Here is a 15,584-nt window from a genome sequence, read left to right on the forward strand (position 1 = left end):
GTGGTGTTAGTGTAGTCTAGAGGGAGTATGGTTAGCTAACTAGGCCGAATGCGATTCCTTGGAGGTGCCTTGTGGTCGTGGATAGTTAGTCAATCCTCCTTTCGTGACGTCTTGGAGGTGCCTTGGGTCGGATTACACTAATGGTTTAGAAGTTGAAACGGAAATGTTTTGGATATGGAGAACGACATTGCACTTCATTAGAATATATGGTGTGTATGTGTTTGGGTGATAATTGTTATATAATTGTCACTGTAGTTGTTGCCATGTACCCCTATACTATGATCTCGTTTTCTTTTACATATTCCTTACGTGGATTCACGGGGTTATAAGAAGTGTATCTTAGACACTTCCTACTAAGCGTTTAGCTCACCCCATTATTTTAATATTTTCAGGTTCAAGAAAAGAAGTGCGCAGACGACAATCCACCATAGTTTTAGCTTGAATTAGAAGAATGTCTCTTTTTTTTCTATTTTTTATATTTAGGCCTCATTTTGTAAAGTGTTGACCTAAAGTGTATCATTTTGCAACATGTGAAGTATTTAGATTCATTTTGTATATGGCCATTGGGGTAGTGTAATTAAGTTTATTTACACTAAATCCTTTAGTGTATTTTATGTAACGTGTTGTAAATTATGTTCACACTGTTATTGTTACTTTTGTATTAGGTGTTGAAATGTATAAAAATGTGTATGTTGTTATGGTGGTGTTGGGTGATTGGTTATCAATGTTGGTGTATCTCGGACAATGACCATTTTTAGTTTGGATAACCTATAACCGATCGACGTAAAATTTCCACACGTCGACCGAATGACCTGAACCAGTCGACGTGAGTTTCCCACACGTCCACCAGTATCTTGGCAAAGAGTTTTCCGCTGTACACGCCTTAAACTAGTTGACGTGTAACTCCCCATACATTGACCGATTCCTGTGTAGTAAATGTATGTGACTTATTTTTTTCCATTTTGCCCTTGACCACTCACTCAAATGTATTGTCACACATTATAAGGCCCAGTAAAATACAATAATTATATTTTAACCATAGAAAAGACTATATTGCCCCGGACTTTATCTTATTTATTATGTGATACGAGTAAATGAATATTGTGCCCCTTTGAGTCTCAAATCATTTGAATTGTGGCAAATTACCATCTTGTCCTTTTTGGACTTTAATTTATTAATTTAACGTGAAAAGACTGTGTTACCCTTGGATGATTTTGGATCGGGTAAAGACCCGATTAATGATCTAGATTCAGTGGATTTGGGTCGTTACAAATTTGGTATCAGAGCTTTAGGTTCGAAAACCTAAGGACGACGGGTATGGTTGACCTAAGTGGGACTTGAGTTGAGTTGGAAGTATTGACTGTTAAAGTGTTTAATGTTTTGAAAAGCATGTTTTCTTGTTACTTGTTTACGTGTTTACAAATTTGAAGGCATGCCTATTTGCTAAGTGCTTATGTGCTTAAATGTTAAAATTTGTGTTACATGGCCATGCATGTGAAGTAATTATATAATCTAACTATTAAGATGAATTGGGAATGCATTTGAAAGCATGTTATACGTGATAAGATGGCAAGTTATGAGCACGGATTGTGCAAGTGTGTAGTATATGAAATGATGATGAGGATGGAAGGGATAATTAATTTTACATAATAATCTAATGGACTTATTGTTTAAACTTTTGTGATAAGACAAGGTTGTGTCAAGGGTTATGCTTCAGTTATTGTGTGTGTATATATATATATAAGTATGCCTTGTGTATATACTTATATTCTTATGTGTATATACGGTTGAGTATGGGATGTTTGTGTGAGTTTTGACCTGAGTAGACGAGGAGCTCGATTGCTCCAGAATTAATGGGTGCCAGTTCTTATCGAATAAATGGTTTGGTCTTTTAGCTCGTGGATTGAACTATTTGGTGTACAATCATTTTGATTTTCTTGTTGCATTTGTGCGGTGCTTAGAGCACGACGTCAGAATGGGTTTGTATCTCATGGCATGGTGCCTTGTTAGGTGTGAGTTTCATGCATCGGCGAATGGGTTTTTGTGACCGTATGGGTCAGGTGTGTGAGTGGGAGTTATGTGGGAGAAGGGTATGACCTTAGGGGGTTAGTGTTTGTGACTTGGGTCACGATTTAGTGTGGAGGTTCTTTTCGAACTGATCGTTGTAGGCATGACAGAGGTTGTTTGAGTCACGAGTGTGGTCTATGGGTTGTAGATGTGTATTGCGGGTGTTCTGGTACGGTCTAGGGAGGTGTGTTAATTATGGTCTGTTGGGAGGTGATTCCTATTCCGGGAAACTGCAGGAGTGCGTCATGGGTAATTGACTCTCGATGAGTTGATTTCATAGCTTAGTGGATGAGTAGGGTTGTAGGTTGTATCGGTTGTCGAGAGAACCTTGAAGTGGGGTATATTAGTTAGTTTTAGCTGTGTAGTGCAGGGTTGCACGATAGGGTAGGTTGTATGAGGTCATTGAAGTGTTTGGTTGTTTGTGAATGAGGTGATTGATGATAGGTACTGTGTTATCAAATGGACTGTGTTCTAGGATTTGAAAGCTATGGATTGGAGTTGGATTTTATGTTGCTTCTAGAGTATGAGGAGGTAGTGGTTATTGTTTGAAGATCCCAAAAAAAAAAAAAAAAAAAAAAAAAAAAAAAAAAAAAAAAACTGATGACAAGAATGATTTAGGACGAGGGTGATTCTGTAGGCTTAGTTGATTAACCCATTTGACTTTTGTCAAGGCTAAGGGTGTTCTGAGGAACGGGAATGATGAGAAGCAATGATATTGAACCTAGTACGTGAAGTTTCGTTATTTAGGCATGTAGATTGCCTTAGGAATAATGATTCAAGTAGCTGGATAAGCATTCAGGATTGATTGCATCATTGATGGTTTTAAGGAGACAATTAAGTGTTGAGCATTATGGGTTTTGAGCCCATTTTATTTTGAGGATTTATCGGCATGGCATTGCCATATGGAGGTTCTTTTCTAGTGGTATGTAGTGGTCGCTATGGGGAGTATCGAGGGTAATGGTTATTTTCTTGTTATGATGGTGTTATCTTAAGGATGTTGGAGGGAGAATCATTTGGTAGTGGCTTGATGGTCCAGTAAAATGATAGGTGTGAACCGTTGTTGGAATGAGTGACAATGAAGGTATAATAGTGTGGTGTTTAATGCTGACGAGTAGAACGGTTTAAGGTATGATCCTGATGTGGTTTAGAGATTATGAGTTGTTTGTTGTGTGGTGACAGGTATATGTTGGGATTGTGTTCCAGTTAAGGTGATTGTGGACAATTTAGCCCTTAGAGCCAGTGAGAGTAGTATTGCTAAGTATACATCTTTTTCTTTCGAAGAATCAGTAGGTTGTCGTGACTGAGGTCACGAGTCTTATGCGCATGATGATCGAGGCAGTGTCATTTGGGTAGACATAGATGAAGTGGATGGTAAAGTGTCGTTTTATGACGTAGAGGTGGTTAGTTGGAAATGACTGATTCTAGGTATAATAGGGCGTGATGCCCGAAGGCCTATGATTGTTTCTAGTGTCAGTATGCTGTGAGTGTCGGTGCTCTTACCTGGTTGGTTTTGGTTCGTAGGGGTATCGCGGTATACCATATACGAGGCTTCTGTGTTGATAGAGTATGACGGTCCGTTAGCGGTGAGGTCGCCTGTAATCGAGATTATAGTCCTTTATGTGTTTTCAATTGTTTATTCTCTTTGTGTGTTGGGAGTTCATTTCATCTCAGGTAAGATTGGGTGTCCAAGGTTGGACGATTGATGAGTAGCGTGTGATAGGGTATTGGGTGCATTCGGGTACGAATTGTCAATCCCTTGTGAGAGTGGGATCGTTGCCCTTTCCATTTGATCTAGTCCTGACAAGGATATCGTTTGTCGTATGTCTTCTCCTCCATCTAGGTGTTATGTGCGTCCGCAGATGGACAGACCTGGGTGTGGTTTGTTCCGCTATTAGAGTTCACCGGTAAGGTTGGTTGAATAGGTTGGCTCACTTCTACGGAGGAAGGTGAAGTTTTTGGTTTTTGTGGTGCTTGTTCTGAGAGCGTTCTTGACAGGTGGTGTGTTAAGGCACGAGTTGCCGAATAGGAATTGTGTTTCCGGTGTTTGACACTGGTGGTGATGGCTAGAGAATGTGTCGTGAATGACAGATCGAGGATGATTAAGTGATCTGATGTGAGTTATGTGCTAGGGTGTTTTTATAGATATCTGATTTGAGCGGCGCTTTGAGGAAAAGTGTCGATGTTGCCTTAGAATTTCGTAATTAGTGAATATGTGATTTGATTGAGGAATAATAGAAATGAATGACTTTGGTTTTGAGGTTTCAGGTATGAGACGGTCATATTATGTGTTTTGAAGAGGTAAGAATTGAATTGAATGATCTTAGGGAGTTGTTTGTGTGGTATGGGTGTTATGATGAAGTCAGAGATCTTATGTGCTGGTTGATGATTGTGACGTTTGGTGCCATGTTGTTTCCAGCGTGTTATGGGTTGTGTGATTATTGTATGAGCGGATTTTTTTTATAAAAAATAAAAAATAAAAAAATAAAAAATAAAAAAAAAAGGTGTACGATTGTATAGTCGTTGAGGTTACGTATAGCGATGGATGGATAGTGAGTGGATCTCATGGTTGTTTTGTGGACTGTGTGAGACTGTGCTTGAGATTTGAACCTGAGGACAGGAACAATGTCTGTGTCAAGGTCGGATTGAGGATGAGAATGGCCTGGCCAACCATTTCTCCTAAATCAATCCCTCTTTAGCATGATGTCGGGTCAAAGGTCAATAATTGTTTCAAGTTGTCATAAATAGTGAGAGTATGGTATTGGGTGTTGTGTCAGTGTGATGGTGTGGATTCAGGAAGTTATCTCGGGTGAAGAGGTATGTTAGGTGGGACCAAATGTCTAATTCGTTCGTTTATTAAAGATCTTGTTTTGGGGATTTGAGTCCTGGGCATAGGATAGTACGTTTTATTGGTCTGGTGACTCATGATTGTATAGTGGTTGGGAGATTCATTATTTAGTTTTCTTGAGGTTGATCAGTATAATAATTACCGATTGGTGTGGTTGGTGGTCGTTGTATGATTATATAGTAGTATAACCGCGTGTTGGATGACAAGTGCTTGGTCTAGCAGGGACGCGTATATTTGATGTTTGAGCTTGATTGTATGATAGATGGGGTTCCTTGTTTGGGGTCTGGTTTGTCCTTTAAAGGGATAAATTGTGATAGGATGTTGTCATGTTTAGAGGTCTTGTGACCATTCTTCTTTCGAGCCTTGTGAAGTAGTGTAGCGGGGACCAGTGCTGGTTTTAAGTCGAGTGTAGAATTCAGCGGGTTTTGTGTATGATGTTGTGAGTGATGAGTACCCTCATTGGGTGGTAATCATTGGGTTTTCGAGCAGCAGAGTGTGATTGCCTGTTGGCGCCGGTGTCAAAGGCAATAATGTCGATGGGTTCATAGTCTTGATATTTTGTGAGGTGTTCTTGGAGGAGAGTGTGTGGTTGTTAGCCTTCTTCATAAGGAGGGTAGATTTCGAGAACGAAATCTCTTTAAGGAGGATATATTGTGATGTTTCCAAATTTTCGCCATTTTTCATCTTTCCGGAAATTTTGTCGCAGCAAGGGCATTTTCATTTTTTGCCCTTTTTCGTACCGGACACTGTGGAGTGTTCCGGTTGTGTCTGATAGTTGTTTTGAGCATTTCATTGAGTCTAGGACTTTTTGAAACGTAAGGGTGATCATTTTAGCATTTTTTCATTTTTCGGGCCGAATGGTCCCGTATGGGACCCGTTACCAGAATTGTCGTGCACGGGGATTTTAATTGGGTCAATATGCATCATATCTATTTTATTTACTGTGTTTCAAGTAATTGTGAATTAAATGTGTATATGTAAGTGTGTGGTGTAAAAAGAAAATAAAAATAAAGAGAAAAGAAATTGTTTTGGTGGTGGGACCCACCACCACCTCTTTTATTATTTGGAAGGCCATTTAGGCCTCTTATTTTCTCTCACTCTCCTGTAGCTCTCTCCCCCTCCTCATTCTTCTGGAGTTTTTTTTTTTTCTTTGGGGTTTCAAACTTCAAATCTTGATTCCTCCTTCACTACTTGGAATTTTTGGAAGCCGTTTGCGGCAATTCGAAGAGCTCGACGAGACCTTTACGTTGATGTAAACAATTTCTTGTTTGGCTAAGCTTGCAATTTCGAAAATTATAGGGATGAATTGGGGATTTTCATCTCCATTGAGGTAGGGTTGTTCTAATGCATGGTTTCTTATACTTTTGTGAGTTTTATAACTTGAATTGATGTCTAGTATGTTCAATTGGTATAAATTTTTGTAAAAATTGCTTAAATGATAGGTATGGAATATATGTGACTAATTGTTAGTTGTTTTATAATGTTTAAACATGCTTATATGAAGTTGAATCCATGTCTTATATGCTTATTATGCAAAGTTAATGTTAATTGAGAACTTTAGTTATGTAGTTTAGAAATTTACTTTATATAGCATGTGTGAAAGTTTTATGGTGAAATTGATGAATTGAAGTATAAAACATTTCATGTATTCATTGGGAAAGAAAAAGGGGAAAAGTGTTTTTTTTTTAAAACAAGTAAAACTGTTTTGGGAAAAGTCTTCTAAAAGTGTTTTCGAAAAAAACCCAAACGCCTAGGAGGCGCCTAGTGGTCCGTCGTGTTAGTGTAGTCTAGAGGGGAGTATGGTTAAGCTAACTAGGCCGGATGCAACGCCTTGGAGGTGCCTTGTGGTCGTGGATAGTTAGCCAATCCTCCTTTCGTGACGCCTTGGAGGTGCCTTGGGTCGAATTACATTAACGATTTGGAAGTTGAAACGGAAATTTTTCGGATATGGGAAGCGACATTGCACTTCATTAGAATATATGGTGTGTATGTGTTTGGGTGACAATTGTTATATACTTGTCGCTGTAGTTGTTGCCATGTACCCCTATACTATGATCCCGTTTTCTTTTACCTATTCTTTACGTGGATTCACGAGATTATAAGAAGTGTGTCTTAGACACTTCCTACTGAGCGTCTAGCTCAACACATTATTTTAATATTTTCAGGTTCGGGAAAAGAAGTGGCGGACGACAATCCACTATAACTTTAGCTTGGATTAGAAGAATGTCTCTTTTTGCTATTTTTTGTATTTAGGCCTCATTTTGTAAAGTGTTGACCTAAAGTGTATCATTTTGCATCATGTGAAGTATTTAGATTCATTTTGTGTATGGCCATTGGGGTAATGTAATTAAGTTTATTTACACTAAATCCTTTAGTGTATTTTATATAACGTGTTGTAAATTATGTTAACATTGTTATTGTTACTTTTGTATTTGGTGTTGAGATGTATAAAAATATGTAAGTTGGTATGGTGGTGTTGGGTGATTGGTTATCAATGTTGGTGTATCTTGGACAGTGAACGAGTTTGGATAACCCAGAACCGGTCGACGTAAAATTTCCACATGTCGACCGGATGACCTGAACCAGTCGACGTGAGTTTCCCACACGTCCACCGATATCTTGGCAGAAAGTTTTCCACTGTACACGCCTCAAACCAGTTGACATGTAACTCCCTATACATCGACCAATTCCTATGTAGTAAATGTCTGTGACTTATTTTTTTCCATTTTGCCCTTGACCACTCACTCAAATGTATTGTCACACATTATAAGGCCAGTAAAATACAATAATTATATTTAACCATAGAAAAGACTATATTACTAAAGACTTTATCTTATTTATTATGTGATACGAGTAAATGACTATTATGCCCCTTTGAGTCTCAAATCATTTGAATTGTGGCAAATTACCATCTTGTCCTTTTTGGACTTTAATTTATTAATTTAACGTGAAAGGACCGTGTTACCCTTGGATGATTTTGGGTCGGGTAAGGACCCGATTAATGATCTAGATTCAGTGGATTTGGGTCGTTATAGTAATTTTTTTAAATAAAATAAAAAAAGATAAATTATTAGATAATTTTAAAAGGGATTGTAATATGAAACTACAAATTTTCATTTAAATTAGTTGTTAGAAAACTACTTTCAAATTGGTTTATGTTATATTCACTCAAATAGAAAACGGAACAAAAATTGAAGATTTTTCTTGACAAAATTAGCAAAAATGTTATTTTACTATGTTTTTTATAATAACCAACAACATTGATTTATGCATATCAAAAGTAGACGACAGAGGCACACAATAGAGATCAGTTCTATTATTTTTGTAAGTGTAATGCAAAGTAGAATCGGTAAAAGAGCTAACTGAAACAATATTATAACTTTATGTATTGATTTTGAATACGAATTATACTAAATACATAATTACATTCCTAATACAATCTTCGCACAAAAGTTTGATTAATATGATCAAGTCCTCAAGATTCGGCTTTAGTTGAGTCTGTAACCTTGTAATTCATAGCTTAAATTTTCATTTCATATGCAAAGATTATAGAATTGATATTCTTGAGAATATCATTCAAATATGCAAGAATTAACAAGGTATTATCAGCATCAAAGTTTGCTTGATTCTTGTCTCTTATTATGATTTTAAGAGAAAATTTTGTAGCATTACTTTCTCTCTTTTTTTTCTTTTCTTTTTTTTTTCCTGTCCAACAAACAAAGAAAACACAAAAAAAGAAAAACAAAAAACAAAACCAACCCACTAAGGTCCACGGTCCAGAGTATCCAAATCAATAGCCCTTCAACACCTCGGATGGCCAAACATCCCAACTTACATCACCAGATTGAGAGGCCATTGCCAATTGACTGATAATGTGAGCAACCGAATTGTTTTCCCTTGGCGTCCACCCAAGTCGAAAATGAGAATTTTTCTGCAACATGAACCGGATATCTTCCGTTAAAGGAAAGGAGAGGGGTCCTGAGGATGGGTAGAAATGATGGATAAGCAATCACCTTCTATATCTACCTTATCATAACCCCATTGGATTAGCAACTTCAATCCTTCACGGAGAACCCAAGCCTCAGCAACCTCTGAACTAGCCACATGAGAAGTAAAAACAGATGCAATTCTAATTGGATTACCATCAGAATTTCTCAAAATAAGACCACTGCCAGCTACTTTTAAAAAAGATCTAAAGGCTGCATCAAAATTAAGCTTAACTCGACCCTCAGTTGGAGGAACCCTATGAGAGGGAGAAGCCAACCAAGAAGGAGAAATCGTGGAAGGAAAACCTTGATCAAGAAAAGCCCAGAACTCATTAAAATGAAATAAAGCTCGATCCACAATATTCATAGGATTCCATTTGATTCCATTGAAACAAAAGTCATTTCTTGTCTTCCAAATCTGCAAACACATAAATGAAAACAAACTGATAAGTTGGTCAAAATAATCAGCTTTCTTCCACTGATCCGATATATTGCACCAAACCGCCGGCCAAGAACTAGAAGCCTCATTACTGAAGTCCAGACACAATGGACTATATTTCTAAGCAACTAGAGCAATAGGGCATTTACAAAACATATGAAGAGAAGATTCATCTTCCATCCCACAAACTTTACAAATAGCTTTAGATACGACATGAAATTTTTTAAGATTCAGCATGACCGGTAAACGATCCATTAAACTTTGCCAAATGAAAAATTGAATTTTTCTCTTAGTTTTAATCTTCCAAATTTCCTTCCATTTGGGGAGAAACTCTTGATCAATGCTACGACATGGACGACCTAAAGATTTAAAAGGTTGAAGATCAGAATCAATGACTGCCTTATAAGAACTTCGAACGCTAAACATCCCATTACGAAATAAACCCCAAATTTTGACATCTTCACCACCGAACTCTCTAAGTGGAATTTGAAGGATAAGAGTTGCATCTCTTTTATTGAAAATTTTGACAACTAAATCATGCTTCCATTGCTTGAGATCATGATTAATAAGATCCGTAACTGTAGAAATTGAAGAGAATCTAGGCTTGGGGGATGTCACAAAAAAATTATTCGGATCAGGAAGCCAGGGATCCTTCTAACAATCAATTTTACTAGACTAACCTTTTAAATTCTATAATAATTTTTTTTTTTTTTTTTCCAAATATTCAGCTCAATATATAAATGATAATGTAAAATATTGGGCTTGTTAGTTGAGACCTGACAGGCCCAAAATTACAAAAGTATGAAAGAAGAGCAAGCCCAAAGGCAACAGAGGCCTAAGCCTCTGCTTGCAATCTTTGATCCACTTCCTCTTGTTCACTCTAATGATCTAAGAACAACTCCCACCACACCATAATGGTGGGAATTGTTAGTTCATTCATATATAGCACCAGGAGGCAAGTGTAGGCCACAAATAATAATATTCAATGAAACGAGCTCAAAATAACCCATTTTTGGGTTTTTTCCAAAAATTCATTCTTCCAAATAGTGCCTTAAGACTGTTGCTGCCAGATTTTTTTTTTGAAAAAAAAAAAAAAAACGCTCTGCCCAAAATGGAATCTATTTGGCAAAATATATATATATATATATATAGCGATCGAGCTTGGCCTCGGCATTATTTAGCTAACCAACCAGCGAGCCATTGTGAGCCCGCCCAATTATCGCGAGCCCACTGCTGTGCATTTGAGCTCCCAAATTGTGGTATTTGGATTTCGTGAGCCAACAAGAAGCAAGGTGTCAGCAACTGGACTTTTAAATATATTCAATCCAAAAATTTTAATTAAGGTGGTGTACACCTGCCATTACCTTTCAAAAAAAAAAAAAACCCGCCCTTATAGGCTTAAGACATAATTCAAATTGAATGTGCAAAGTCACTCTTTTTCAATAAAATAACTCTAGTATATTTTTTTCTCTTCTTAATACAAATTTACATTTATTAAATGAAAAAATGAATAAAATAACATAAAAATTACAATGCTTTGAACTTGAGGATCAGTTCTTTGATTTGAATGGAACATTCGAAGAGAGAAGTAAATAGATGCAGTTCTTATATTCTAATTAAGTATTGATAGTTGATATTTCAATTCATCATTCCTTTGAATTCATCCTTGACTACTGACGAAGTTTTAGATCTTGCCTCTGTAACATTAATATATTGAAATAAAATGGAGAAGATAGAATGATAATTTTAATTAAAATATTGTTTTTTTTTTTTTTTTTTTTTTTTTTTTTATAAGTTGTGGCCTTGTGAGAGTCTTGAAGTTGAATCCTCCTTTAATTAATCAAATTAAGGTTCAGATTCTATTTTTTCTTTGCAAGTAAAAGCAAAAGCTATAACTTCCGCTTCTCTTTTCACGTAAAAACAAAAGTAAAAATTATGCCAAACGGGTCTTTTAGAGTGATTCAACGATTGACAATGCAAGTGATTTTTATCATCTATCTGCCCTGAATCAATCTAAATCTCTTCCCGTGTAGCAATCAAAAAACCTAAATCAAAATAAAAAGACTTGGCATATATTAAAACATAGTAACCAACGGGCCAGTTGCCTAGCAGTATCAGCCTCTTATCTTCTAAAGAGAGGTCAGGGGTTCAAGTCTCATAAGAGACCGTGTGTGTGAGTACCAACTAAAAAAAAAAAAAAACATAGTAAACATCACTCGCAAGAAATTCAGCTGGTTCAATTATTCACTTTTCATTTGAGTTATATCCCTTAATATAAGGTGAATTGAGATGAGAGAATTACGAAACCACAAACAAACGACCAACCAAATCATATATTAAAACACATTCATCAACAGTTACTTAAAAGCAAAATTTGGTTTCTTTCACCAAAAACAGAGAGCTCATTTACCGAAAATATATAAATATTTACCAAAAAATTAGAGAACTCCTTACAACAGAAAATATTAATCATGTCTAAAATTATTTCATTTGGCAATTATTTCCTATTTGTTGTTCTCAACAGAAGCATGATTGTCTATAGTAACAGTTACTCAGCAGAGGTATATTCAGTAGTGCATCTACAGAAACATTGTAGATCAACAACCATGAACCTAATTTCCAATTTAGAACAGATCAAAGTAAAGAAACAAGCATGAACCTAATTTTGTAGACCGAAAAACATGTTGATATATCAGAACCTTCTCAAATATCCTATTTAGTGCAGTATGACGAAGGTACGTGTCAGACATGGCTTCATTTTTGGATGAATCTTCATCCGCTCCTCCTTGCTTTGCCCCAAGAAAGCTGAACAGAAATGAATGAGAGGACTTCATTCCTACTCATGGGGAAAACTGCTCCTAGGACTATGGTCCAAATTCCATCAGGAGAGTCCAGGGAAAAGAAGACGTTATCGGGTTTTTACTCCGCTCGGATGTGTTCGCTTTGCTCTAATACCACTTTGCTGGAAATAAGTGGCCTATACACACACTTTAGTTTCCAACAGTACGCATCCCACCATAAATTCTGCATTACAACGTTCACAATCACTACTGTAGCAGAATCTAGACGAGCTGTTAAAATCATATAACAAAAGATCCAAGCATATTCTCATAATCACCATTACTGCAAGTCCTCATTGCATATGTAACATCGAATATGATGTAGCTTCATTTGCTGATGTTTCACTTTTCTTTCTTTTTTGGATTATAAATTTGATGATTTTAAAATGCTTGGTATAGGGGAATATATATAGGTATAGAATTTTGAATTGCATATATCCTGTAAAGAAAATTCAGACTTGTCATACTTGACTGTGCTGAGTCTTAAGAATTCTGAGCACATAGTGGCATCACATATTGTGTTCGTATGGATTGTCCATAAAACAAAAAGAAGAAAGGCCATCAAGATTAATGCATAGAAAATCTCCCCTGAACCAATTCAATCCACCAATCAAGAATTCAACATATAAAAGCTATAAAGAGACAAGTTCTATACACCAAATTGTCACTAGTTCACAACCATAAACTACTAAACATGCCTATGTTCTAAAACAATAAAAGAATCCAAATCAAAAATTTGGAATCAATTATAGAATAACAAAAATTGATAACATTGGGAGGGAAAATTTATTTACTGGGAAAAAAATAAAATAAAATAGCATTGCACAAATGAAAAGTTTAGTGATCTTTTTAGTTAGAAAACTCACAGTTTTGATTGTCCTCATTGATAAAATAACTGGACTACTATCTCATTGGTATGGACGGTACCAAATGGTATCAACTTCGCGCCATTATGATCTATTAGTAGCTCCCCCTCATCGATCAGGCTCCGTTTGTTCCACAGTTGCTTGGAGTAGTCTTTTAATGTCCAAATTGTCTTCAGGTCATAATCTATCACTGCCAAACGCTCTCTAAGAGGTATTAAATAAGAGTCATAATTGGCTCCTTGAGGAAGAGGTATGACTCGAAACTTCTCCTGTCCCACCTCGAAAGCAACCAACACATCTTCATTTGAAATCGTATCCAAAGTAAGTATAAAATAGATAACACCGGCAATGCAACAATATCTATCAATATTCGTCATTAATTCAACAAATTGATGCAACATAGAATCATCAATATCTCTCCAAGAGTTGGTCCCCAGAGTCAAAATCTTGTACTCAATTCCTGTTTTTTCCTTTAACGCCATTGTGAATAGTAGTAGAGCATCTGCTAAGCACTTTGTATTCCATTGTGGAAGGATCAAACCCTAAGAAGTGATAAATTTTCAGTTTAAAGGGTTCTGAATCTTCCATGAGAAAAGACAGGGTCATGGGTGGGATGGATATGCGTTCTCGCATCCTAAGATTCCATATGTAGCCGTCCGTATGGATCAAACCGTTAACACAGTGATACTTTGTATCTGACTCTAAGGCGGAGAAGGGCAGATATAGAATGTGATGGACTATGTCTCCCTCTGGCTCTGCAGAATCGAGTAGTCGACAACCATCATATCTTTTGCTAACAAGGAGGATACTGGTACCGGAGCTAGCATGGTGCCAGTTAACGAAAGCTATATCAATAATGGAGCACCAAAGCTTGGAAACACATCTAAATTTTAGCAAACTTTTCACCGGAAGCTGTTCAAGTATCTTGACGAAAATATCTGGCGGAACTGAAAAACAATCAAACTTTCTTTCCTTTCCCATCGTTGAAGCGGAAGCGGAAGCTATTGATTGAACCAAAAACAACTTTAAATTGACAAAATTCAGAGAAAATTGCAGTAAATTGACTCTTGTAATATATGCATATTTATAATTATAATGAAGAGAACCTAAAACTATAAGGAAAGCAACAAAGGAAACCCTATCCACATAAGGAAAGAAAAATGACCAAAATTAAACTTTCCACTAGATAAAATAGAATATGGCCAAAAACATCAAAACCTCACCAAAAAAATTATAATAATAGTGTCTCGGCCCGCTTAGCCTTAAATATATATATAATTATGTCTTCCACACCACCAATAAGCAAGAAATTTATTCACATTAAAGTTGGAACTAGAGTGGATTTTGTTTGATGTGGTAGATCATCACTTCAAAGTCGGAACAAAATCAATTCATGCAAAATACTTGAACAAAACTCCATTTTTTAACACCAATCACAATGCAAATAAGTAGAATGAAGAATACCTTGATGTTTGTCAATGCATTGATGATGAACAGATTCCATTGCTTCTTTCCGATTGCAAACTGACCCAGTAGCTATAGCCCTAACCTATGGTTCCAAGTTCAAGCATAAATCTAGAGAGAGAGAGAGAGAGAGAGAGGAAATCAGTTTTTGAGAGAGAAACGAAGGAAGATTTGCAGATAACAGAGGAGGAATGGTTGGGCGATGGGAAATTTTGGGGGGAAAAGAGCGTAAAAAGCCCTAAAATGAGGTGGACGGACATTAACGAACGGCGCTAAGAAACACGCTCCTTATATTCCAAACCACTTGCCAGACCGGGCTCTTTTAGTAGTTTATGGGTTTGGCGCATTTTTTTAGGCTTTATTCGTTGCCTTTCTCGGCCTTGTTTGTGGGCTTGTTTACTCCTGTTGGGCTTGGTGGTTGTTGTTCCGTTGCTTAGCCCAGGTTTGCTTTTGAGCTTTTGTTTTCTTTCTTTCTTGTTTACTAAGCTATTACACAGAGAATTGTTCACTTTGCCATGTGTAGATGCAAAATTTCACTCAACCAATAATGATTGAGAAAAATAAAACAACTCACACAAAAAACAATAAAAATAAATAAGAACAGTGTATAGAGAAGCGTAAATTGCTTGATCCCTTTATTGGAGGTCTAAGCCTTTATTTATATACAAAAGATTGTAAAATTATGATAGGACTCGCGTTACTTGTCCTCCAATTCTTTCTATATAAACATTCTTTACTAATAGAGTTCTTTCCATTGTCTAATTTTCCATACATAGAACTTGCCCTGTACAGAACTTCCTATCTCAGAATTTTCCTTCTACGGTAAATCCTTCAACTGGTAGGACTTGTGTATTCTTGAGTAACTGGGCTGAACATACTTTGATCCGGCTGGGCTTGAGTAACGGACCGGATGTTAAATATTAACATGTTGGGCTGATAATCTCTTAATTCGGGCTTCAACAGGGCTGAAGGTCATATAACAATAGTATTGGGCTTGTGAACAATGATCTTGGACTAGTATCAAACTCAATTTGGGTTTGAGCGAGGTGGGCTTTATAAACTTATCAAGGATATGTT

The 15,584-nt window shown here is 36.6% G+C and overlaps 1 protein-coding gene across 1 annotated transcript; it reads right to left on the reverse strand.

The window, feature by feature from the left end:
* Positions 1-12,949: 12,949 nt before the first annotated feature.
* On the reverse strand, positions 12,950-14,761 carry LOC132302545 (putative F-box protein At5g44220). Its single transcript, XM_059799435.1, has 2 exons — positions 14,508-14,761; positions 12,950-14,044 (listed from the first exon to the last, which is right to left on the reverse strand). Exons 1-2 carry the CDS (start codon positions 14,545-14,547, stop codon positions 13,497-13,499), a joined length of 588 nt encoding a protein of 195 aa, XP_059655418.1. The 5' UTR covers positions 14,548-14,761; the 3' UTR covers positions 12,950-13,496.
* Between the last annotated feature and the right edge of the window lie 823 nt (positions 14,762-15,584).

The sequence above is a fragment of the Cornus florida genome, unplaced genomic scaffold (assembly GCF_030987335.1).
Source record: "Cornus florida cultivar Cherokee Brave unplaced genomic scaffold, ASM3098733v1 CherokeeBrave_3.0.0_Hap2_Chr04, whole genome shotgun sequence".
In the NCBI taxonomy this organism is placed as follows: Eukaryota; Viridiplantae; Streptophyta; class Magnoliopsida; order Cornales; family Cornaceae; genus Cornus; species Cornus florida.

Bases quoted from the DNA above. Each gene is read 5' to 3' on its own strand.
- LOC132302545 (XM_059799435.1), bottom strand. From the start codon at position 14,547: ATGGAATCTGTTCATCATCAATGCATTGACAAACATCAAG. The intron at 14,045-14,507 runs GTATTCTTCATT...TTCAATCAATAG, and splicing joins ATGCATTGACAAACATCAAG to CTTCCGCTTCCGCTTCAACG.